At 44.5% G+C, this 27516-nt stretch overlaps 2 protein-coding genes across 3 annotated transcripts in view; both read left to right on the top strand.

The window, feature by feature from the left end:
• LOC144889632 (uncharacterized) overlaps positions 1-19395 on the top strand; it is an 84700-nt gene extending 65305 nt beyond the window's left edge. Inside the window, exons 3-5 of the mRNA XM_078770623.1 lie at positions 15553-15693; positions 15841-15955; positions 18692-19395. Of these exons, the coding sequence (XP_078626749.1) occupies positions 15553-15693; positions 15841-15955; positions 18692-18713 (278 nt within the window). The 3' untranslated portion in view covers positions 18714-19395. The remainder of the gene's footprint in view (positions 1-15552; positions 15694-15840; positions 15956-18691) is intronic.
• Positions 1-27516, top strand: part of LOC144889631 (uncharacterized) — a 756734-nt gene that overhangs the window by 316534 nt on the left and 412684 nt on the right. The window lies entirely within an intron of this gene.

Genomic DNA, 27516 nt, shown 5'->3' with positions numbered 1-27516 from the left:
CTGTTCACCACCATCTCTTATCTTCCCCAATCCAAAACCTTGATCTTTTCTACCCCTGCTAATTTCACCCCAAATCCACTTTTTTGAGGTTACTTTTGACTTCTTTCCTGGAAGTCCTTGGTGTCCTTGCGTTTTATACCTATCCTGCCTCCCCCCAGGCCCTCTCCCTCCCACACATCTCCCGATGTCCCTGCTCTCAAATGTTGTGTTTGTGTGCTTCCTCCCCTTCTCTCCCCATCTTGTTGACCGCTCCCCTTTTTATATACTTTGTTTGCTTGTTTGTTTGATTTGTTTGTTTGATAAATGTTAGCTCTTTCACGAGGCTCGACTCTGTATACAAAAAAAAGAAAGAAAAAGTTAGTTTTATTTGTAAATAAATGGAGGAGAGAGTGAAGGCATTCCTCAGGATTCTTTATGTTTTAAAAATCAAGATAGAAATGTACATGTTGAAAACCCAAAAGGCTTTGGCACTATGTCAAACTTTTTCTTATAAATAAATGAGTTATTGTGTTCAGTGTAAAAAGAAAACTAATACGAAAAATATATCGTATGTTAAAGGTAAAAATAATAGAGTTTATGAAAAGGGGATATGTTTAGTGTGTGGTTCCAAAAAGTGTCTTCATTTCTAAGCATAAAAGTGGGGGTGATATACAGAAGTTTTTGTCAGGGAGCAAATTTACAACAACTGGAATTCCAGCGGAATTACACCTTCCAGGGTATTCTTTCTGTGGTCCAGGAACAAACTTGGACAAAAGATTAGATGAGGCTGACAATCCTAAACCTTGGTCAAAACCTATAAATAGGGTTGATGAAGTGTGTATGAAGCATGGTATTGATTATGGGAATACCACTACATTGGATGAAAAACATGAAGCAGACAGAGAAATGTTGTATAATTTGTCTTTGATATGAAATCCTACGTTGAGAGAGAAAGTTGACAGGTTTATTGTGAAAAAAATGATAAGTGCCAAATTGAAACTTGGTCTTGGTTATTTACCCTCAAAAAACTATTCGGCTCTAATGATGTCAACAAGACTGAGGAGCTTTTGGCTGATGAATTACATAAACCTATAATCACAAAGTTTAAAAGAAGGAAAGTTTATTCAAAAGACACCGACCACATCTGGTCCGTTGATTTAATTCAATTGAATAATGATAGGGGATATAGGTATGCTTTAACCGTTATTGATTTGAGGAGTAGATATGCTTGGGTTGTTCCTTTGAAAAACAAAAGGGGTAATACTCTTATGTTAGCTTTCAGTGGAATATTTAGTAAAAGTAAAAGAAAACCAAAGAAGTTATGGACTGACGAGGGAACAGAGTTCGAAAACAAAATATTTATGAAATTTCTTAAGGGGGAGTGTATTAAATTATACAGCACCTTTAATGAAGGAAACGCAGTTGTTATTGAGCGTTTTAATCATACTTTGAAAGAGAGACTATATAAAAAATTCACACAACTCGGTTCTCAACAATGGGTATATTTAATTCAGGATATTGTAGATAATTACATTAATACAGTTCATTCATCAACATCGGAAACATTTACAAAATTAGAATATGAAAAGTAGATTAATTTGAGAAAACCCTGCCCTTGCCCTCTCTCCCGTTCATCTCTGTAAAAAGGCTTTGCGCTCTCGCTTTTATTGCCAGCCTCGAGTATCAAACCACATCCGCTTTGCTCTGCCTCCCGGTGAACACGCCTCGGCCCGGATTGGTCACGAGGGTTCATCAGTACCTCCCCTCGTGACGCGTTGATGGGGCCACGCCTCGGTTACTGGCTGCTCCTCCCTTTTTCTCCCACTCTGACCACGTGCGTAATGGCGGCTTGGGGCCAGCAAACAAACCAAAAAGGCAGCGCAGCATGGGTACTGGCACTTTGGAGAGAGAGCGAGAGATTGGGGATAATTGAAGGGGCCTATCTTATTTGATTAATACAACGCAGAGTCAAACTATTGGAAACAGATCCTTAACTGAAACATAGACGAATGAAATAACTAAAGAAGAATCTATGGTGTCCTACATGTTGTACAAGGCCTAACTAGGGTGCAACCTTTACAAAGGGGGATATTTACAAGAATTATTATTTTACAAAGTGAAGGTTATAAAAACCATAACACAGCACCCGTCTCTCCTCCAGGCACGTCCCGTGCCGACAAAAACTTTAACTTAATGTGACACTCAGGTGTAGTAACCCTCTACTATCAACCTTACCCTGAGTGCGACAGTTTTAAAACAATTAAGTATGTCCCACCTGCTGCGTTGCATTCTATCTAACAGATTCACACCCACAGGATAACCGAATCATGGAACTAATTCTCAAAATTACACATTGACAGTGGGGGGTATTATTTCCAAAGACACACTATTTGGTATTTACAAATGCGAACCCAGGACCTGTCTTTTGGGAAACAAAATAAGATTTTTTGGAAAGAGGAAAGGTCATGCACTGCACTGCACCGGTACACCATACCCACGGGTGCTCCGAGACGCACAATTGATATTGCAGTGCAATCTCAGAGCACCAAAAGCACCACCATAAAGCACCCAATAAAAAAACACAAAGCACCATCCAGTGCACAGTTATACAGTTCAAAAGGTAACACTGGCATCCTCGCTGCACAGCCGATGTTCTGCTGGGGTCGATGTTCTGGGTGTCTTCTTGACTTGCTGCCTATTTGAGAGATAACAAAACCACAAAAAGGGCACAAAAGCATCCACTTTTTTGTTTCATTATGGCCAGCAGGGGCCAACTAGGGTGGTCCACCTGCTCGGCATAGGTGCCACCTTTACCGTGGTCTGCAAGCAAGATTCCCCAGCAGTGGCCATGCCACAGCCGTGTGATCCATGTTGTGGTGCTCGGCCACAAACGTGTGGTCCATAAGTGGTGTACCGGTCCAGGCAGGCAGGCAGCGGAGGTGCGGGCACACAACTGCGGCGCCTGCACGCTTTCCCCTCAGTGCCCAGAGAGCACGGTCCATAGGTGGGGAAGGAAGACAAAGCAGAGTTAGAGGTGTGCAAGGGCGCAAGAGTACACATCACAAGGTAATGCAGAGGTGAGGTGCGCAGGAGAGTGAGCGGAGAAAGCTCTTTCCTACCGTACGTCCCCCCCCTGTCACCTCATCTACCCTTGCCCTTACCCCGTATTTACACCATTTACAAATTCATCGCTACGTCTTGTCTTCCCCATATCTCCCCTAATTCCAAATTCGTTATCAACAATCCCTCTAACCAAATTTGCCATCAATCAATTTATCACCAATCCCTCCTAAGGAGGAAGAGATGGAACATCAGCACAATGTCACCCCCAAGTCATGATGCGTCTCACCATTCCAAACATTTGCAAAAAACGGTGGTGTGGAGTCCTGTCACCCTGGTGAGAGGATGTAGATGGTGCGAAGAGATTTACAATCCTAACTACTTTCTAAATGACTAACACTTTTACTCTACCCGGGGTCTTTCCCTGGAAAACCATTGGTCATCTTACACTATGTGGTTCTGAGAACCGAACTCCCATTGACTAAACTGTGGTGCTCATCAATTTGGGGTCTCACTCCCCCGATGCTACTCCCTGTGCCCTCGCACAATTTCCAGGCTGGGTCGTGTGGCGCTCCCAGCAGGTCCGCTCACCTGCACACCTCTGCCACTGCAGTTGTCTACGAGCTTACCTGCTCCTTACCCTAACCTACCTGGGGAAGGCCCTCTGGCACTCTCACCCCCTACCGCCCTCTCTGGCATCGGGCTACCCGGGTCTGTCCTCCGGATCCTCGGGCCCCATTGAACAACTCTACTGGCTCCCAGACCCTACCTGTGGCCTCACCTGGCCGACAGACTAACAGTGGTGGAGTGCTCAACCAATCACACTCACTAACAGGCCACACGCCCAGCCAATTTACTCTACTAATGCACCCATCCAAGCAGTACTCTGCGACTCTCACACCACAGATGCCAATATCCAACCACAATTTACCTACTCCCTCTACCTACTTTTAAACTACCCTACCCAGGTACTCGTGAAGGGGTCCATCTTCCCCATCCACTCCTTTCACACCAACCACTCCACTCCATATATTCCACACTACTCACTCCATACCATCCAATTCCGTACTCCATACCATCTATTCCATACTCCATTTATTCCATGCTCCATTCACTCCAGACCATCTATTCCATACAACCATTCTTCATTCACCTCTACTTCACCTGAACTTGCACACTCACCTGGTGCTCACACACACCTGGTGGCACTTGCACCCTCCTTCCCTCCAGGACCATTCACTCGATACAATACACTTAACTCAATGCACAATCACTCCTTTCACAATACTCTGCTCAATACTCTTTCTTCACACACGCTGCATCATCTGATCTAACTACTCCCTTCTGAAACTCGCGCTCCCCAGTCTTCCCTTATACTAAGCGCTCCCACGTCGTTATAATCCAACTAAGCTATTCTACGTCCCCTCTACAGGTATGATGTCGCGACTTAACTCTACAGTTACCTGTGGTCATTTCTCTAGATCCTAACATTTTAACCTAACCCTCACGGGCTAGTTTTCACAGCCATACCCCATAAATCTATAGCTCCTTTGCCCCCAGAGTGTGAGGGATGGTAGGGATACCACCCCCGACACTGGGTATCAATTTCCAACCATCACTATTCCCAATTTCGAATCACTATTAATTTCAAGCCAATTCCCTACCAATTTCAAATCAAAACACTATCATCATCACAGTCCGCTACTCTGAGCCTCTCGGTACGTCAATGCATTTTCAAAGCTTGGCTTCACAAAGCCGAGCAATGAATTCGGGTGGTTTGGTCTCCTGCATTTGGGTCCATCCGGCATTCGATTCAGGGGAGGAGGTTTCGTCGGGCCAAGGTTTAAAGCACCATCCCGGTGCGGGGCCTTGTGCTCCCAAGTGCGATGGCCTAGCTTTGCCCAGGTGGAGTGCCGCCACCACAAGGGGGTACCGTTCCGACCCCTCTTACCTTCCCTCAAACCGGGCCGGTCGCCTTGCCCGGCAAAGTGCGGACTCGACCGTGCGGGGCGGGGCCCGGCGCGAATTGTGCACGATGCTCCGAACAGGAGCGACGCGACACCGATCCCCGCCGGCTCCCGCAGCCCACACCGCCCGGCACGGACCGGGAGCTTGCATCGGCTATACGTCAGCCTAACTGCTGCCCCGGTCAACGTCGAAGCCCTCCTCGCATGCTTACACCACGCGTTCCTTTTTACATTCACCACACCCGGCGCTCCAACGCCTCTCCTACATCCCATGCCTTCTACTCATGCACATTGTTGTGCATCCATTCCACCATTCGCACACTCTGTTATCACACACTCCATGCATTCCGTCACCGCACTCTCTCCCCATGCACACTCTTGCGCACACTCTCACAGTACGTACTCCGTACCACTCACGGGTGTGTACTCCCGCATACACCCACTCAGCGCACCCCTACCCAGGGGTGTGCAATCTGTTGCACACCCAATAACGCGCTCCACAACCAACTCAGGTGTGCATCCGTGCGCAGTCTCCATGTCACTCTCATCACACATACATTCCGACGTGCATTCTCTCTTGCACTCGGTTTCACTCCCGCACTTTGTAACACACTCACTCTTCAACGCACACTTTTTCCTCACACGCGCGCCATTTTCTCTAACACAGCGCACCACGGACCTCCCACAAACACCCGCGGTACGCTGGGATCCCAAGTGCGTGAAAATTCTTTTCGCGCCAAACATTCTCCTGCAAAATATTTTTGCACCTTATACCACCTTACTCACCTTTGGGATCCTCCTCTCCACATGCACCTGCAAATCTTTATAATGATTAGCAAGTACGGCATCATGATGTGGGCACGGACTTTGCACATTATACATTTATCCCTGCCGCGAGTGCTGTTCTAAGTCCGCGGTCTCTCCAATTCCAATTTCCACTACTATTTGTTTGGTTTCTTTGCCAATTTCTTTTTCCTCGATGGCCGCCTGTTTTAATAAAATAAAATTCCCTACTTCGGCGGTCGCCGGCTTTCCCATACCCCGGGTCGTGATCTCTATACCCGTCCAGTTACCTGCATCTTGCTCCAACTTGCTTCTCCCGCACTCCTCGAGTCGCGCTACCTCGTCTTGCACCGATGTGACCTCCCCGCCCATCTCGCAGCCTCTCTCTCTCTCTCACACTCTTTTGCAACATACCTGGCTTGCCCCCTCGCTAGTCCCTCATTTACTTCCCGGGCTTGGCTTCCCAATTCCCCAATTTGTCTTCCCATATCATTTCTTAATCCACCAATTTGGCTTCCCAATTGCTCCCCCTGAGTATCCATCTCACTTTTCAATCCCGCAATTTGGTTTTCTAATCCCCCAATTTGGCTTCCCAATTGCTCACTGTTCCTCTTCAGGTCTTCGCCCGTCTTGACCATAAAGGCCCTCATCTGCATCACCAATAGGCCCCAGTCTACTGGTGCCGCGGGCTCGGCTGCCGTGGCCATGTGCATGGCGCCGCCATCTTGTGCTGCCGCGACCACGTGCGAGGCGCCGCCATCTTGTGCGCCTGCAACCCCCACTGTTACACCTTCTCCAACCTCTATCTCCCCCATCTCCTCCCTGGGGTCCTGGGTCAACTCTACCCCATCTTCGATCTCCCCCACCGGCATCCGACCGCCCTGACCATCCATGGCACGATTATAATTTGGTTATTAAATAATAAATTTCGGCCGCTCGTAATTTCGACCAAAATTTTCAGATGGATTAAAAATTTGGTTCGGGTCCAATCCCACTCCTGACACCAATTGTTGCGGATCCCGGAGTACGGCACACCCCTTAACGAGGGGGGGGGGTAAATCCCCTTGTCAATTAAGCTGGCCGTCTCTGGTCCTGGAGCTATGACATCACTTCCGGTCAGCGCTGAATAGGGTGGTAGGCCAATTGTTCCTATTACCTAATTACCAGCGCCTTCCGGTAAGCGAGGAAATGAGCCCCGCCCGAGCCACGGCTGTAATGGACACGCCGAGGGAAGCGAGACACGACTCAGGCCGTTAGCAAAAGGACGAAACACGATTTAAAGCGGTTGGCCAAATCGTGCCACAGGTACTCAATGGGGAAAAGACAAAGATGCTCAGACGAGAGGAAGCAAAGAATAAGAAGGGTAAAGGAAGAACAAATATGGTTTATTAACTACCTAAAAGAGGAAATGAACAAAGGGAATATACAAGAAGAGGAAACAAAAGGACATTGGGCAACCTTAGACACTCTTATATAACATGCCCATGACAATACAAACAGACTCACACGAAAGGTAGCTGGTAGGGGAGGAAGGTCCAGGCAAATGGTTCCAGGCAAGGGGATGGTCCAGGCTCCATGTTCGCGGGTGAAGGACTGCTGGCAGCTTGACGTCGTTGGCGCGCGACCGGACCTTACAAATGCGAGGGGCTGGAATGCGCATACGTATAGCATGCCGAACGCTCTCAAAACCACGGCAGTTCGTATTGACAACGATCGTCCCAAACGATCCTCTGCGCAATGTTCTTATGTTCGCCGCCTCTGCGCTGTTCTCTCCTGCATCTGCCCTTTGCTCTCTCTCCCGTTCATCTCTGTAAAAAGGCTTTGCGCTCGCGCTTTTATTGCCAGCCTCGCGTATCAAGCCACGTCCGCTTTGCTATGCCTACCGGTGAACACGCCTCGGCCCGGATTGGTCACGAGGGTTCATCAGTACCTCCCCTCGTGACGCGTTGATGGGGCCACGCCTAGGTTTCTGGCCGCTACTCCCTTTTTCTCCCACTCTGACCGCATGCGTAATGGCGGCTTGAGGCCAGCAAACAAACCAAAAAGGCAGCGACCGCTGCAATACGGCTACTGGCACTTTGGAGAGAGCGAGAGATTGGGGATATTTGAAGGGCCTATCTTATTTGATTAATACAATGCAGAGTCAAACTATTGGAAACAGATCCTAAACTGAAACATAGACTAATGAAATAACTAAAGAAGAATCTATGGTGTCCTATGTGTTGTACATGGCCTAACTAGGGTGCAACCTTTACAAAGGGGGATATTTACATTAATTATTATTTTACAAAGTGAAGGTTCTAAAAACCGTAACAATGTTTTTCCCAAATTTCGTGAGTCTCCAAGGTAGGCTCCACAGTTAGAGCCATCTAGGCAGACCTCATAATATTGTTGGGGTTTTGAGAACCCTGCACTTTGTAAATTGTTGTAAATATACCCTTTGTAAATAATTATCTTTGTAAATACCTCCATTTCATTGTTAAGATCAAATGTCGTCCCCTAGTTAGTCCCTGAACAACACATAGTGAACCATAGGCCCTCTTCATAGTTATTTCATTATTATGTGTTTCAGGTAAGGCTGTGTTTCCAATAGTTGAATCTGCGTTGCATCAATCAAATAAGATAGGTCCCCTTTCGTTCGCTTCAAAAGTGGTGCGAGGGGTTTGCTGTCCCCACAAGACGCCATTGCCATGTGCTCCATCTCGGAGAAGAAGGGGGAGGAGCCGCCGGATCACGGGCGTGGCACGTCATCATCATCAAAGGTGGAGTCAGTAATCCCTAACCAGCCAACCAGGACCGCGGTGAGCGAACCGGTAGGCGTGCCATCGGAGCCCACGGCTTGATATGGCCAGGAGTAATAAAAGCAACTGCAAGGGACTGCTTCAGCAGATGAGTAAGAGGGCAGATGACCGTAGCATTGGAACACTGAGAGGTACGCAGGAAGGAAGTGTCCAGCGACTGAACCAGAGGTGTGATTGCATCATCCCCCCCGCGTGAACGAGACGCGAAGCTGCCGGCCACTTTTCGCTGCTGAACCGGAACGTGAACATTCGAGCTGGACCTCGACGTCGTGCCACCGGCCCCGGACCTTCCTGCCTGCCGGCTCCTTGGACCGTGTCCCTCTTCCAGCCATTTCCGACCATTGCAATTCCCTTTGTTGTGTAAGTCTGTTGTCCATCCTTTTTGTTGTCTGGGGTAATAATTAAGACTGTTTTAAGGCTTGCCCTGTGTATCTGCTTCTTCCTCTTCACTGTAAATTGCATTCGTTTCTTCTTCAGTTTCTTTGGTTTTTGGAAATAATTAATAAATACCTGTTATTTCTTACCTTTGGTTTCATTCTCCCCCGATCGCTTTAGTCTTTTCTTCCAATTGAGCTCCTGTGGCGCGATTTCGGCAGAACCGCTTATGAATCAGGTTAGTCTATTGCTAACGGCTCGAACCTCGGATTGCTAAACCACTCGGCAATTACCATCTTGTCCGGGATTCGAGCGGTACTTGTCTCCCTGTTTTGCGGAGGGATTGATAAAGGTATTCGGGACAACACCTGGACCAATAACCCTGATCAATCCCACCCCGCAAAAGAGCTTTACAAGTACCAGGACCGGTCAGACGGCCAGCTTAACAGGACAAGGGGATTAACCCCCCCTTGCTAACTGGAGTGCCATCCCCCGGATCCGTAACAATGTTTTTTCCAAATGTAGTGAGTCTCCAAGGTAGGTATTAAAACCATCTTGGCAGAACTCATAATATGTTTTTCCCAAATTTAGTGAGTCTCCAAGGTAGGTATTAAAACCATCTAGGCAGACCTCATAATATGTTTTTCCCAAATTTAGTGAGTCTCCAAGGTACAACTCTTTGGCTGGGACATCAAGGTAGAACTCGTTCTGTGGGTCTTGGTTGTCAAAATGTCTTCAAACAAAAAAATAACTTCATCCCAAGTTGTGTTAAAAGCAGTATTTTCATTTCGTATCTCAGATACAATTTCCTGTGAGAGAAAATAACAATGTATTAATTTAATACAATATTTTTATTTGTATAAATCAAGCTCTATGAACATTAAAATAAACTTTGCGAACTCTTACACGAGTCTTATTTATAAAAACATTAGATAATTAAATAAATAAATAAATTAATAAGTAAACTTACCTCCATTGAGAAGAGGTTTGAGTCCAGTTCATCAATCTGAAGGTTGAGCTCTACACAGGTAGGAGGATTCCAAGGAATAGCAAAGTTATCCCATTCCATTTCGGCACAGTAGTCCATTCTCAAGGGAAGCAGAAAGCGTGTTTTAAAAAGCCTGTGGTCGGTGCCTTTTATAAGAAGGGCTGGGTGTGTATAATTTCCTGTGGAAATTCCCTGGGCAAACCTGAGCATGTCTTAACTGGAAATGATGTAATGTCTCAACTGAAAATGATACAATGCTGGAGAGTTTATAAAGTGGGTGGGACTTAACAAAATGGGCGGGGTTTAACAAAAGTGGATGGGGTTTAACCAAAAGTGGGCGGGGCTTAGTAGAAAGTGGGTGGGGGTTAGCAAAAAGTGGGCGGAGCTTACAAAGTGGGCGGTGCTTACCAAAAAGTAGGCAGAGCCTACCAAAAATTGGGTGGCACTGGAGGCGCTCAAACAAGAACATTGTTTGAACAAGAACTGAGCTATCTTAGCTCAGTTAAAATATCTTAATAGAGAACCAAACTCAAACATCTTCTTTGTTAATTTATTAGATGGTGATGGGAGTGGTAAGAGAATTAAATTTTTTCCTATGTATAAATAAATATTTGTAGGATCGTTGTTTGAGTGGTCTACTAGACAACAATGATCATTGATAGTAAGAGTAAAAGGTCCAGAAGGCCAAGGTGGCAGGAATAGAGGTGTTAAGGGGAAATGAAGAAAAGTGAGGGAGAGATGAAAATTTACATGTAAGTGAATGGAGAAATAGGGGTGGTCCAGGAACACCATTTTTCCTCTACTCATGACCTTAATCAGTTCATCTAACCTCCGACTCGAGTTACTGGTAACAGGTATCTTTATCTCCGCCACCGAAGGTGGATGGAAGTTACGCTTTCACTCCTGTCTGTCTGTTTGTTACTCGGTAAAAAAAAATCTTCTTTTTTCACAGGTATGTTGATCACTCCGGTTTGTGTTTGTGTGTTTGTCTGTCCTCACTTATACTTGCCTACAGGTCACAATTTTAAACCGATCTTCACGAAACTTCACCAAATGGTAGAGTTGGTGGTCTGACAGAATCATATTTATTTTTGAGGTCAAAAGTTCAACATAGGCCAAATGTCAATTACTTTTTTCAAATTTCTAAAATTCTCCATTTTTAACTGATTGACTTGAAATTTGAATAGCATTTGCATGTCAGCGAACTGAATTCAACCCCAACTATTTTTGAATTCAAATGGACATGCTGCTGAGTACCATTCTACCTTATTTTATTTTCTTTTATTGTTATTATTTTTTGTATCCAAAGCCGAGGCTCGTTTAAAAGCTACCACATAAAACACAAAAAACAAACAGACTCTTAAAACATTAATAAAGGAAATGGAGATGAGAGGAAGAGATAGGGGGAAGCACACAAGCACAACAACAGTGGAGAACAGTGACATCGGTAGATTTGTGGATGGGGTGGGGGGAGATTAAGTCGTATAAAACAAATGGACACTACTTGGACTTTCAGGAAAGAAGTTGGAATTTGAAAAAGGTGGATTTGGTTTGTATTAATGGGGGTAGAAAAGATCAATGTTTTGGATGGGGGAAGATAAGATAAGAGATGGTGGTGAACAGCTGCTTTGAAGAGAGCGAGGGAGTTTGTTCCAGAGGCAGGAGAAAAGAGGAATAAATGAGTGAAGGTGAGCAGAGAGTCTTGATTTTGGCAGTTTCAGCAGAAGAGGGTTGCTGGCAGATCTTGTGCATCCTGAAGGAATATTTGGGGGACAGAGCACAGACAGAGCAGTGGGAGCTAGGCTGGACAGGAGTCTGTAGAAGACAAAGTCCACCAGAAGCTGAGCTAGATGTGAGGCAGTAGCACCAGCCCAGATGGCAGTACTTCATCGAGCTGTGGATGAAGCTTTGTATGTGGTGAGAAGCTCAGTGGAGCCAAGAAAGGACTTTGCACAATGGAGGATGCCCAGTCGGCGACTGCCTTTGGAGGCCAGCTTGGAAATGTGGTTTTCCAATGAAAGATCATGGCAGAAATTGAGACCCAAAAGCTTGAGTGACAGAGGGTTTTCGAGATGATTTTTTCGAAGAGAAATAGTGAGGGTGTGAGATTTGTCAGGATTGAATGACATGGTCCACTTATTTGACCAGTTTGTGAATTTTATCCAGGACTGCAGAGAGTGAAGAGGCTGTTACCTGCCGATCTCAAGGTTGAGATATGGAGCGGCAGTGGGTGGAGTCGTCAGCAAAAGGAAAGAGGATTTTCCAGAGAGTCGGATGGATCATTAATAAAGATACAGAGCAGAGATAAAGCACAGGGCCGAGAACACTGCCTCAAGGAACTCCAGCCCTGACAGGAACGGGAGATGAGAGAATTCCATTCAGGGCCACACGTTGGCTGTGACCGGAGTGGAGGTTTGCAAGCCATACGTGGAGATTTCCATGGATACCATAAGAGGAGAGTTTTTTGAGCAGGGCAGGGTGCCCGACCATATTGCAGGCACAACATGTCAAGGGAGACTGCTCTGATTTCCTGTCAGGTGTTGAGGACCTCAATCTATTGTTGGGACAGCAGAAGCAGAATGCCCAGATTAGAGTGGCCTGGTCTGAATCCAAATTGATGATCAGACGTCAAGCCATTGGAGAAGAGGAAGGATTTAATAGCAGAAGTAATGATGAATTCCATGGCCTTGCTGATTATGCTAATGATTGGGAGCAGGGTGATTGGTCTGTCGTTGCAAGGATCTGTTTTTGCACCTTTTTTGTGAAAAGCGTTAATGTTGGCTGATTTCCAAGTATATGGCAAATGACCTTGAGCAAAAGAGAGGGTGAAGAAAACACAGAGAGGGTGTGATATCCTGGCAGAGCAGGATTTTGGGACCTGCTGGCTGATGCCATCTGGTGCAGTTGCGGAATCAGAGTCAAGGTTTGACAGAAACTTCTCCACTTTGTCGGGAGAGAACGACACAGCATCCAGGAGCAGCTGGGTATGACTGGTTAAGGTGAGTACAGAGAGCGATGGGTTTGGGACACAATATTTTGAGGAAAACACAGAGATGAGGCATTCAGCTTTTTCACGTGCAGTGTCAGATGTGTGGCCGTTTGAGGTAAGGGAGAGGATGGAAGTGGAACAAACACCAGAAACTGTTTTGACCAGATGCCACCAGGACTTGGAGGAGGGAGACAGGTTTGAGTTCAGTCGTGACAGTGGAGGGATATTATTTCCTGGCTCTCCTGAGGGGAGACGCACACTTGTTCCGAGCTTTGTGAAAGGAAATTTTGAGGAATTTTTAACGCCATGAAATTCCACAAATTTGTTTCTGCCTCCGTCCCCAAAGGTGGCATTATGTTTTCGGGTTGTCCGTCCATCCGTCCATCTGTCCGTATGGGCTAAACCTCGTTTTTCTCAGCAACCACATGTCCAATTGAGACGAAACTTTCAGTGTTGGAGTGAAACCTGTGCAGAATGTTTTTATGACAATTGTGACATCATAGGTCATGTGGTATGGCAGCCATCTTGGATTAAATGCAAATAATGGAAAAATTTGAAACTTCGCACATTGCCAAGTACTCCTCATGGGTCAGTCATGGGATTCTGATCAAATTTGGTACATTTAGGTAGAATCATGTAAAGATGAACTGATTCGATTTTGGGTCAAGAGATCAAAGGTCAAAGTCTGTAATAGGGCTATAACTTGAGCACTGCTAAAAGAATCCAATTCAAACTTGGTACAGATATGTATGATGATGCAAACATGAACTGATTAAATTTTGGGGTCAAGAGGTCAAGAGGTCAAATGTCAGATTTCATGTCAGGTAAAATGTGATAACTTGAGAACAGCTGAATGGATTTAAAGCAAACTTGGGACAAGCATTATAATGATGTTATAATATGCGTGGATGCATATCAATCGACGTTGTGAAGTCAGAGTATCGTTCTAGTATTTTTATGCCTGTGCAGCCGAATGCCAGAAGCATGACCTGTGTTTCTAATTTAAATTGAATTAAATACTTGAACACCGTTCAAACACAAATCACCTTCTTGTCACTTCCAACAACCTTCACTTTAGCAGTACTTGAACATGCCAAATAGGGTGGTGATTAAAGATGATGTCGAATACTGATTTAATAGTGCTTAACATCCAGAATTTTTCTTTTTAACAATCTTTAACTTCATTATCATATTTAAATTGAAGTACACATTCCATGAAGTAATACTGTTGCGGATGCCGGGTTCGTCGACGTACAATTGGCGGGGGGGGGGGGGTTTATGCCCCGTTCCCCCTCGAACTCCCGTTCCACTGAGGCCGCCAACCACGACTAAGCTCGTGATTGATGGAATGCGAAGCAATTCTGATCGCCAACTTCCCAGCCACGCGCCGAAGAGTTTTCTGGTCAAGTAATCCCAAATACCTTCAATACACGCGTCCGAAGAAACCGGGGATCGAACCCTCGCTTCCACACTATCGAGTGCCAAGTAGATTTGCACGGTGTGGAAAGCGGCATTGTCTCACGTGATTTACGGACCTGATTCAAGCCAAATTTGGTCTTGGATGATGCTCGGCAAATGGAGAAAAGACGTACCTGAACAGGTTTGAAAGTAACAACAAAAATGTACAGCCTTTTATTTTGAAGGCACAGAAACAGAGACAAAGATGCACCTTATCAATCCTGACCTAATAATAAACCCCACTTGCACCTTCACACTCTCACACACACACAGGAAATAACACACTGGTTATTATCGTACCGATGTACGTGCTGGGATTGACTCCGAAGGTGGCCACGTGGTCTGGTGTGCACAATGCGCAGCTCGATCCTCGATCCGGACGTGCAGCCTGGACGAGGTATCTGGACGACAAACTTCCACAGGTTGCACAAGCTGCAATGCAGGTAGACAAGCTTCAGCTTCAAGGCGAGTCATGGGAGAAGCCAACGCTTGCAGGTCAGCCTGATCAGAGTGAGAGATTGGCGAAGAGCAATGGGTGTCGGTCGGCGAAGCACAAAGCAAGAGGAGTGTGGGTGGCAAAATGCAAGAGGGGTGTGGATGAAGCACAAAGCAAGAGGGTGTTGTCGACGAAGGCAATATCCAAGAGGGTGTGTCATCCACGAGGCGAAATCAAAGAGAGTGTCGTCCACGAGGCGAAATCCAAGAGAGGTTGGAAATGTGATGGGCGGGGGTTTTTATCAGCCCGAAAAGCTTCGAGAATGTTCCACAGCCTCCTATTGGCTGAGGTTTGTCATGTGCTGGCTTTTAATCCTTCCTCCTCCTAGGAAGGTTTCAGTCCTCCTTCCCCATTTCATTCAGGGCTCCGATTTTGGCCACACCCTCCCTTACTTCAAAATGGCTTCCCTCCACCACACGGAGGTTTGAAATCCTGCCTACTCTCAACGCATATTGGTTTGGATTATTACATAATGGGAATGGGCTAATCTTTACATTCAATAAGAAATAACTAACTACTGCAGGCTACATGTTGTCATGCAATTAACTAAATGGGGTTTGCCTTCATGGCAAAACTGCAACAATATGTTATATGAACTCTTGAGATGGTTCTCAATCTTATTTCCCTGCAAAAGACTGACGCTGATTTGTATATAGGTGATGTCAATCCTGTAAATGTGGAAGGCAGACAACACAACAACGATTCATCTGTCACAGAAGATTCAAAATGTGCTTCTGCAAACGAAGGTTCAGATGATATTCACATGACAAATGGAAGTGCATCCTGCTTTGCAACTGGCGAGTGGAAATGTAAAAAAAAATAAAAAATTAACATACTATATTTTGTGTTGAGAAAATATATAATTTTTGGAAAAGTGTTAAATATTTTGCATTTTTGAATTTGCAGCAAAAAAGAAGAAAATGTTGTGTTCTTTGTTTCTGTAGAACAATCAAGAAGCAATATGGGACAAATAAGGTCCAGTCGCAGCATGACGGTGAAGAAGAAGCGTTTTTTGAAGAAACAATCACGAGATCAAGACTCACTTCCTATAACATACAGGTGCATGTCTGGGCCTCGCAACACCAAGATTAATATTAAATTAAACAAACACAAAAAGTCTCTGGAAAGGCGAATACGTTATTCGTGTAATGTGTGCAGAATGGATTTTGCTTCAATGAGTAACATGAAAATACATATGAGGATCCACACTGGAAAACGACCCCACAAGTGCTCTGTCTGTGATAAAGGTTTACTGAGAAAAAGCCATTTGAAATTAAATTTGAGGATCCATACAGGAGAGCGACCCCACAAACGCTCAATATGTGATCAAGGTTTCTCTCAAAAAGGCAGTTTGAAATCACATATGAGGATCCACACAGGAGAGCGACCTCATAAATGCTTGATTTGTGACAAAAGTTTCTCCCTTAGCAACAGTTTGAAATTACATATGAGGATCCATACAGGAGAGCGTCCTCACAAATGCTCGATATGTGATAAAGGTTTCTCTCTTAGCAACAATTTGAAATTACATATGAGGATCCATACAGGAGAGCAACCTTACAAATGCTCTATATGTGACAAAGGTTTCTCTCATAGTGCCAGTTTGAAATTACATATGAGGATCCATACAGGAGAGCAACCTTACAAATGCTCTATATGTGATAAAGGTTTCTCTCATAGTGGCAGTTTGAAATTACATATGAGGATCCATACAGGAGAGCGTCCTTTCCAATGTTCGATTTGTGACAAAGGTTTCTCTGATAAAGGTGATTTGAAAAGACATATGAGGATCCATACAGGAGAGCGACCTCACAAATGCTCGATATGTGATAAAGGTTTCTCTCATAGTGGCAGTTTGAAATTACATATGATGATCCATACAGGAGAGCGTCCTCACAAATGCTCGATTTGTGACAAAGGTTTCTCTGATAAAGGTGATTTGAAAAGACATATGAGGCTCCATACAGGAGAGCGACCTGACAAATGCTCGATATGTGATAAAGGTTTCTCTCGTAAAGAGCATTTGAAATTACATATGAGGATCCATACAGGAGAGCAACCGTTCAAATGCTCGATATGTGATAAACGTTTCTCTCAAAAAGGCAATTTGAAATTACATATGAGGATCCATACAGGAGAGCAACCGTTCAAATGCTCGATATGTGATAAACGTTTCTCTCACAGCATCAGTTTGAAATTACATATGAGGATCCATACAGGAGAGCAACCTTACAAATGCTCGATATGTGATAAAGGTTTCTCTCAAAAAGGCCATTTGAAATCACATATAAAGATCCATACAGGAGAGCGACCTCACAAATGCTCGATATGTGATAAAGGTTTCTCTCATACCAACAGTTTGAAATTACATATGAGGATCCATACAGGAGAGCGACCCCACAAATGCTCGATATGTGATAAAGGTTTGTCTCTTAGCAACAGTTTGAAATTACATATGAGGATCCATACAGGAGAGCAACCTTACAAATGCTCGATATGTGATAAAGGTTTCTCTCATAGTGGCAGTTTGAAATTACATATGATGATCCATACAGGAGAGCGTCCTCACAAATGCTCGATTTGTGACAAAGGTTTCTCTCGAAATGACAGTTTGAAATTACATATGAGGATCCATACAGGAGAGCAACCTTACAAATGCTCGATATGTGATAAAGATTTCTCTCATAGTGGCAGTTTGAAATTACATATGATGATCCACACAGGAGAGCGACCCCACAAATGCTCGATATGTGATAAAGGTTTCTCTCGAAATGACAGTTTGAAATTACATATGATGATCCATACAGGAGAGCGACCACACAAATGCTTGATATGTGATAAAGGTTTCTCTCACAACAGCGATTTGAAATTACATATGAGGATCCATACAGGAGAGCGACCACACAAATGCTCGATATGCGATAAAGGTTTCTCTCGAAAAGACAGTTTGAAATTACATATGAGGATTCATACAGGAGAGAGCAACCTTACAAATGCTCGATATGTGGTAAAGGTTTCTCTCGAAAAGACATTTTGAAATTGAATATGGGGATCCATACAGGAGAACAACCTTACAAATGCTCTATATGTGATAAAGGTTTCTCTCATAATGGCAGTTTGAAATTACATATGAGGATCCATACAGGAGAGCGTCCTCGTAAATGCTCGCTATGTGATCGAGGTTTCCCTCAAAAAGTCCATTTGAAAACGCATTTGAAGATTCCTTCAGGAGAGCTGAAATCTAAAATACCAGAATATGAAAAATGAGGTTAAGAGGATTTCGGAGAAACCTGAAATTGTTCCAGTGATAGTCGGAGCAACAGGAAATCTGGATGATCAAGAAAACCCTAACTGAGTATTTTAAAAAAATATTCTCGGAAATATCACGGCAAACAAAAACTCCAGGGTGGAGGCTGTCAGAGGTTCAGTGAAGAATCTAAAAGGAGCCCTTGGAACAAAGCTTTGAGATTGAAGTTTCACAAATTGGTTCAGGAATAATGATCCGAAAAAGGAGGTGGAGGTTTTGTGTTCTTCAGAACTTCCTCCCACCTCCTAAAACCCACCTATGGAGATACCAACCAACGAGAGCGTCCTTGCAAATGTTATATTTGTGACAAGGATTTTATTTCTAAACGGAGCTTGAACTTCCACAATGCAAACCACGCTGGAGTGCTCGCATAAAAAGTGCTCTGACTGTGGGAAAACGTTTTGCTGATAACTGCTTGTAAAATTCACATAGCATTACCCAAACTGGGTTGTACGTGCCCCCCCCCCCCCCTTGTGTGCGATCCTCAGCAGGAGACAAGATATTCAGTAAACCAGTAAGGAGAAAGCTATCGTGAATGTGTGCAGCCCTTTGGGCATATACCTTGTCAGCACATCTTTTCACAGAGTACCATTGTAGCCCTTGACAACCAGCCGGCATCCCGAGAGTTCCTTGATGAAAGCCATACAGCTGGTTGTCACCAGAATGTCCACAACAATGACTGCAAACTGGTGTCAAGGCAAGAAGAATCTCAAAATGCTAACCCCATCCACATCCTCAAACTAAGTTGAAAGAAAATGACTGAAAGATTGTTGAAAGAATTGTTGAAAAATTGTTGCCAAAAACTCAAATGGCAACAGAACTTAATCTCTCAATCTAATATTTGATCTCATCGTGCTTCTTTCAGGGTCTTCCTTAGGTTGCCAGTTTGTAATTTTTGTCTCTGTCTTTGCCATGTATGCAGCCAAGTTCCATTTGAGTTTTTTGATTGTGACCGGTGTTTAGGATATTTGTTTTCTCTCTGATTTAGTTGTTTTCTTGTCCCTTTTCGGTTATGCTCAGATGGAATCTTTATCAGATGGCATACTCTATGTTTCATTACGATCTGTTATATGAGGAGAACACCCTTGTTGTAAAATTGGTTATCAGAAGAAGACTCCTGCTCATGTTTTTCATGAAACTTGAATTTGTGAAGTGTTTCACAATAAAGAGAGGTCCTCAAAGCACAAATGCACCGTCTGTGTGATTGTGAATATGTAATGGCACATTATGATCAATATTATCAATCCTTGGAGATTTTGGAGTTGTCCATATCCCGATAACTAAACATGATCAAACCGAGAGTTGTTCACCAAACCAGTTGAAAGCCTTGCATAGCATTTACCACCATGGCATGAATGCAATCCATGCCAACACTGATTGCTGCCAAGATTTGCAACTTCGATTTTTGGCAATTACTTATATTTGCAAGAATTCGTTCAGTGAAGGATGATTTTGTGGAACGTGCTGAGAATGTATTTTCCATCATGTTAAACAGAGGATAGTTGGCTGATTGTTTGATCAGGTCTTGTGAGAATGTCTTTGCACAACATCGTCACCTTTTGTTTAAGTTTGGTTGGTTTTCATGTAAACAAGTTCCTATTCCATTTGATATCGGTATTAAATAAGGAGGTATTTCGGCAAAAGTAATATGTATAAAATATATTATAAGTTAGCATTAATGTGATTGGTTGGTGGTTGCTAGGATACGCAGTGCAGCGTAGTGGAATCGGTTGTGGATGACAGTTTGAATGTTTGAATGGCAGTTCGAGCCGATGGTTGGATGGAGATGTTGTGTAATGGGCATGTCTGTCAGGTGGAGTATTTATTGCTATGTATATTGTTATATAAAGTGATTTATGATTTAAGTTGTTAGTTTGTTTAGATATTTTTAATAGAAGTAGTAATTATATAAGTTTGAATAAGGATATTGCATTGCTGTGTTGACTAACTGTATGAACACAACTTTGAAGTTGTGGGTCCATTGTTGTGAGTAATCTACTGATGTGGACCTGCAGTCAATGTTGTGGATCCGCCGTTTGGAGGTTCTGGGCTGAAAGGATCGAAACCTCGATGAACAACGGTGTTCAGCTGATGATCCGGGCAGTTGGAAAACCAGTCATTTGCTTATAGGTTAAAACTTCAAATATAAAATAGTTTTTACAAGTACTTAATATATCGATGTATGTGTGTTTGTATAGGTGCGTTTATATGTACATGTGTATGTATGTATGTGTTTATATACATATAATATATATGCATATATTATATGTGTGTGTATGTATGTATGTATGTATGTATTGTTGATGTCCGGCTTCGTTCTTGTCACGACATTTTTTTTGTTTTTTTTTATACAGAGTCGAGGCTCGTGAAAGCTAACATTTATCAAACAAACAAGCAAACAAAGTATATAAAAAGGAGAGCGGTAGACAAGATGGGGAGAGAAGGGGAAGCACACAAACACAACATTTGAGAGCAGGGACATCTGGAGATGTGTGGGAGGGAGAGGGCCTGGGGGGGGGGGGGCAGGATAGGTATAAAACGCAAGGACACCAAGGACTTCCAGGAAAGAAGTCGGCACCTCAAAAAGTGGATTTGGGGTGAAATTAGCGGCGGTAGAAAAGATCAATATTTTGGATTGGGGGAGATAAGAGATGGTGGTGAACAGCCGTTTTAAAGACCTGGAGGGAGGAGTGGGATTGAAGAGAGGGAGGGAGTTTGTTCCAGAGGTGGGAGAAAAGAGGAATGAAGGAGTGAAGGTGAGCAGAGAGTCTTGATTTTGGAAGTTTAACCATAAGAGGGTTGCAGGCAGATCTTGTGCGACCTGTAGGAATATTTGGGGGGACAGAGCCCTGATAGAGCTGGGGGAGCAAGGCCGGAGAGGAGTCGGTAGAAGACGGAAAGACCACCAACCTGCCTGCAGTGAGTAAGTGAAATGCCCTCAGAGATAGCGTCATCGCGGGAGATTCCAATGATTCTGAATGCTTTGGTTTCAACAGCGTGAAGACGAGCTCGGTGTGAGGCAGGAGCACCAGCCCAGAGGGGAGAGCAGTACTCCCTTGAGCTGAGGATGAAAGCCTTGTATGTGGTGAGGAGCTCAGGTGTGCCAAGGAAGGACTTCGCACGACGGAGGATGCCCAGTCGGCGACTGGCTTTGGAGGCCAGCTTGGAAATGTGGTTTTCCCAGGAAAGATCAGGGCAGATAGTGAGACCCAAAAGCTTGAGTGACAGAACTTCTTGGAGAGGATTATTCAGAAAGTAGATGGGCGTATTGTCCAGTCGGTCTTTTCGGAGAGACATCGTAAGAGTGTGAGATTTGTCAGGATTGAAAGACATGTTCCACTTGTTTGCCCAGTCTGTGATTTTGTCCAGGTCTGCAGAGAGCGAGGAGGCTGCAGACTGCCGATTTGAGGGATGAGGAATGGAGCGGTAGAGAGGGGAGTCATCAGCAAAGAGATAGAGAGGATTTTCAAGAGAGTCAGAGAGATCATTGATGAAGACCAGAAAAACCACAGGGCCCAGAACACTGCCTTGGGGAACTCCAGCCTGAACAGGAAGAGGAGATGAGAGAAACCCATTCAGGGCCACACGTTGACTACGACTAGAGAGGAAGTAGTTTGTTTCTGTGTTTTCTGTGTCTTTCACACAGACATTTCTGTGTCTTTTTGGTGCAGTATCTTGTCTTTATTTTGATTACACAGGTCCCAATGTGGAAGGCCACACAGCTGGTTGCTACTACAGTTTTCTCAACATCAATGGTAATGCATTGTTAACCCTTAGACGCAGAAGTGGTTAATTTTTGACTTGTCACTTTCACAAGTTTGCCACTGGCTGAGGAGCTGCTCACCAAATGACTTGTAGGCACACTCAGAAAAAACAAACCTCACATCCCACCGGTGATGGCAGCCAATAAGCAACCACAGTGGTATCGCAGTGTATTTGGATTCAGGGACAACATCACCATGGTCAGCTATGTGCCAAAACAAAGAAAAGCTGTAATTCTTCTCAGCACATTACACCACGACAATGCCATTGATGAAGACGAGAGCACGAAAAAGAAACGTGAAATTATCCAGTGCTGGTGGAGTTACCCGTGGAAATCCCACGGGCATGGAGGTGTATCATTGCGATCGGTGCAGCCGTTTTGCAGGACCTGGGACAATAACGTCAGGTGAGATTCCAAACCTGAAAATGCTGAAGACCAAAGCTGGAATTGGAAAAACAATATAGCCTATTTTACTCGGTTTTGCCATCGGTTCAGCCGTTTTTGCGGTACCTGGGAATGTACTGACGGACAGACAGACAGACAGATGGACATTTGGTGAATTATAGTAAGACAAGCATGACTCGGTGCGCTCCGCAGGCCTCACCACATGTCGTTTCAGAGGGATAGGCAGCTTTGACCATTTCTGTGTCTTTTTGGGTCTTCAGGCTCTTTTGGATCCTCTTGGCCTTTAAGGGTATTTTGGGTCTTTGGGGTCTTCAGGGTCTTTCTGGTCTTCAGGGTGTTTTGGGTCTTCGGGGTGTTTTGGGTCTTCGGGGTGTTTTGGGTCTTCGGGGTGTTTTGGGTCTTCGGGGTGTTTGGGGTCTTCGGGGTATTTGGGGTATTTTGGGTATTTTGGGTCTTTGAGGCCATTTTGGTCTTCAAGGTATTTTGGATACTCAGGGCGTTTAAGGGTGTTTTGGGTCTTCAGGATATTTTGGGTCTTCAGGGTATTTTGAGTCTTAAGGGTCTTGGTGGTCTTAAGGGTCTTGGGGGATTTAAAGGTTATTCAAAGGTGTGAGTGTCTCAGCAGTCTAAACATAATTAAGAGTTCACGGACTGTGTTTTGGGTGTTAATTTTATTTGAAGAAGAAGACGTTTTTGGGCACATATAAACAAAGTAACATAACCATGTACGTTTACTTTATTACTAGGACGTGCCCGTACGTGGGTGCCCGTTCCTTGCCAAAAAAAAAAAAAAAAATGTCTTCGCCCATGCATGCATGGGCGTGCCCATGGGCCCATGGGCGTGCCCGTAAGTGCGTGATGTGACCGTACAATGAATGTATCGTCCCGACGCCGCAGCTCGGATGGCGCTGCAGTTAATCGGGCCTGTATCGGCAGAGTTATTATAAACGTGTACTACAATCGATCGTACCTTACAACAATCAACACAGATTGCAACGTCAAATAAATGAATACGCTCTCAAATGTGCCGTCCGAGGCAGCGTCTGCTCGCCACGTTCAGCATCAGTACGTCGTCACTATGACTATCCGTAAGTCCGGAAGTGACGTCCTCATTTGACTGTCCGGAAGGTCGCATATCGCAGTTACGATGAATCGCAAATTAGTTTTAATTAGTTTTAAAACATAGTTTAACGCCAACATAGCGCCAACATAGTTTGCCAACGTCAAATAAATGAATACGCTCTCAAATGTGCCGTCCGAGGCAGAGTCTGTTTGCCACGTTCGGCACACGTGATAGCTCACTGCTCTCTGATTGGTTGAATCGTTTTTTGGACATAGCTCGGTAACTACTTCTCCGATTAATATGAAACCTTGAAAAGGCACATCCTCAGGTCCCCAGCAATATACCTGGCAAGTTTCAAGTATATCGGACCCGTGGTTGTCGAGAAACAGCGGTCACAGACACACACACATACACACACACATACACACACACATACACACACACATACACACAGAGATTACTGGAATTATAGATAGATAACAAGTAAGGTCAAAATAAAAAGAAGCATATCCAGAGGTGTTGAAAAATAACGATAGGCTGGAGACCAAACCTGAATTTGGACGATTTGCATTATGCCCATTTTACTGCAGGGGTTCCAGAAATACACACAAAAAATCGTTGCGATTGGTGCAGCTGTTTTTTGCGCTACCCGGGACAATAACGCTAGGCGGGAGTCCAAACCTGAAAATGCTGGAGACCAAAGCTGAAATTGGAAAAACAGTATAGCCTATTTTACTCCAGGGGGTCCCAGGATTAGGCCGAAAAAAATATATTGCTGGTCTCTGGGCAGACCAAAGTTCCAGAATTGATGCGGCGATGCGGTTTTTTGGGTTTTTTTGGGGTTTTTTTTGAAAAGCATAGATTGCACATATAAAGGTGGTGTTTTTGGTGTCCTCATGCCTTGCGGTCCTCATCTGCCATGGCCCCGTCCAGAGTGAAATTAAAGACGGCCAATGGGACTTGTATGCCTTTTTTGTAAATAATGAACACAAGCTTAAGTTATTTTAAAATGTATTTATTCTGAAAATCATTAAGTTCTTCAAGCATATTATAGACTGCCATTTCGTTCTCGAGATCGCCTCGCCGTACCGTTAAACATTCCAATGCGTCGATCGCGTCAACACTGCACATGCGCAAGTGGTCTAACAGGCCGATTGTCTCCCACGATTTCTTCTCCCAGTCCACCAGATTATCACAGACACCTACAAATTCATGACAAACGAGATAGGATCCAGGCCTAACTAGCGAGACCATCCACAGCTCTCTCGGCCTTCTGGTTGCTTCACACGAACCCGAAAAAGAACGTCATCGTTTTAATAAATTACAATATCCAGCCGATTGGATTCATGACGTCACGGCACACAAAACTACTCATATCTTTGGAACGGCTGGTTGGACTTGAACCATGCGTGAACGTCGATACCAATGGCGACCCTCACAGACCCGTATTTCCCGAGATAGCGCGCCTGCCCTGCAACAATAGGCGCAAGCTGTTGTCGGTACTGTTGGAAATTTGAAGAAAAAAAATTGTTGATGCGCAGGGTCAAAATCGATGCGCACGCTGACCAGAGACCGGAAATATATTTTTCTCGGCCTTACCCACCCAATTTTTTTTTGCAATTGGTTCAGCCGTTTTTGCGGTACTGGGGAATGGACGGACGGACATTTGGTGAATTATAGAAAGACTAGTGTGACTTGACGCACTGTGCGCCTCACCACATGTCGTTTCAGAGGGATACGCATCTTTGACCATTTTGGTGTCTTTTTGTCTTTTGATTCTTCATGGTGTTTTGGGTCTTCAGGGCCATTTGGGTCTTCATGGTATTTTGCATCCTCTGGGCCTTTAAGGGTATTTTTGGTCTTTGGGGTGTTTTGGATCTTCGGGGTCTTTGGGGTATTTTGTGTCTTCGGTTGGGACTTATGGGTCTTTTGGGGCTTTTGGGACTTATGGGTCTTTTGTTTCCTCTGAGTCTTTAAGAGTCTTTGGGGTATTTTGGTTCTTCTGGGTATTTAAGGGTCTTTTGTGTCTTAATGGTCTTTGGGGGTCTTTAGGGTGTTTTAGGTCTTCAGCATGTTTGGGTCTTCGGGGTATTTTGGGTCTTCAGCGTTGTTTTTGGTCCTCGGGGTATTTTTGGGTCCTCTGGGTATTTTTGAGTTCTCGGGATACTTTTGGGTCTTTGGGGTCTTCAGCATGTTTGGGCCTTCGGGGTATTTGGGTCTTCAGGGTTGTTTTTGGACCTTGGGGTATTTTTGGGTCCTCTGGGTATTTTTGGGACCTCTAGGTATTTTTGGGTCTTCTGGGTCTTTTGGGTGTTTTCGGTATTTGTGGTATTTTGGGTCTTCAGTTCCTTTGGGTTTTCAGGGTCTTTGGGGTCTTCAGCATATTTTTGTTCTTCAGGATATTTTGGGTCTTCTGTCTTTTGGGTCTTCAGGGTCTTTGGGGTCTTTTGGGTATTCAGGGGCTTTTGGGTCTTAAGGTTCCACTGGGTCTTTAAGGGTTTTTGGGGCCTTCAGGGTCTTTTGGGTCTTCCAGGTCTTTTGGGTCTTGAAGAGTCTTTGGGGGTGTTTTGGGTCTTCAGGGTGTTTTTGGTCCTTGGGGTATTTTTGGGTCCTCAAGGTATTTTGGGGTCCTCTGGGTATTTTTGGGTCTTTGGGCTCTTTTGGATCTTCGGGGTATTTGGGGTGTTTTTGGTCTTTGGGGCCATTTCGGTCTTCAGGGTATTTTTGAGCCTCAGGGCCTTCAAGGGTATTTTGTGTCTTCAGCGTATTTTGGGTCTTCAGGGTCTTTTGGGTCTTTAAGGGTGTTTTGGGTATTCAGGGGTCTTGGGGGAATTAAAGGGTCATCAAAGGTCTGAGTGGTCTCAGCAGTCTAAATGTAATTAAGAGGGTGTTAATTTTATTTAAAGAAGAAGAAGACGTTTGAGTCGCATGTAAACATAACGACACAACCATATACGTTTGCTCTATTACAATAAGATTACAACAGAACAAAAGCTGGTGTGGACACGATGGATCAGATGGTCCGCACATACTCGTGTAAACGGCAAAGCAGGAGGTGGCCTGTGGTGTTGTGGCAGAACGTCATGGATGTAGCTTGCCTCAATACATACATCCTGTTTACGTTACAACACCTACATTATTTGCCGAATGTGACAAACAAACGCCGCTTGTTCATGAAAGAACTTGTCCTGGAACTCGTCAAACCACATATGGTCGACAGGAGACATGGAAATCCCCAGCTTCCAGGAAGGCTCTTGAAATCGGTGGGTATTTTCGGTGTCCAACAAACACCAGAGACATCTGGAGAACAGCAGAGGTCGTCACTGGAAAGAAAAAGATGTATCCACTGCCCTTCGAATAAAGACAAAAAGACAACAATGATTTTCAAGTCATGAAAGACGTTTTTGTTTTTGAACTTTGTTTTGTTTTGCATTTTTGACATTTTGCCTATATGCCATTTTGCAAAAAATGCTATTGAAATGTATTTCTGTTTTATTTTATTTTCCACATCTTGCCCCCAACCCCTCCCACACACACACCCGACTATCCCCATGCCCGATACACACTCGCGAAGGGGGAAGGTCATAGGGCAAAACAATTCTGGGGGAGAAACGTTCTTTCTGCTAAGTTTGAGTCCTGTGGGCAAAGGAAGGGTGTGCAAGATACATCAGAACAAACACACACACACACACACACACAAACACACACACACACACAGTTCCTGTAAAGGGGATGGGGTGGTGGGGTGGTTAAAAAGAATATGTACGAGGTGTGTTCAAAAAGTATGCGACCTTAATTTGTCGTGCGTAAACAAATGAAGCTAGGGAGGCGTTGATTGGTGCACGTACTGTATGTAGGCGATCCTAATGCGCATGCGTGAATTTTTTCCCACCTGCAGAAGCTGTCATTCGACGGCAGACCGCCGATGAGTGAGGAAGTGTAAGTGAGCGCCGTCGGATTTTCGTTTTTGACAAAATGACGGAAAAACTTGAACAACGCGACTGCATCAAATTTTGTGTAAAGCTTGGCGATTCCCAAGTGGAAACGATCCGCAAGATTCAACAGGCCTTCGGGGATGAAGC

The sequence above is a fragment of the Myxine glutinosa genome, chromosome 1 (genome assembly GCF_964187855.1).
Source record: "Myxine glutinosa chromosome 1, kmMyxGlut1.1, whole genome shotgun sequence".
In the NCBI taxonomy this organism is placed as follows: Eukaryota; Metazoa; Chordata; class Myxini; order Myxiniformes; family Myxinidae; genus Myxine; species Myxine glutinosa.
This window is presented reverse-complemented; position numbering and strand designations above follow the sequence as displayed.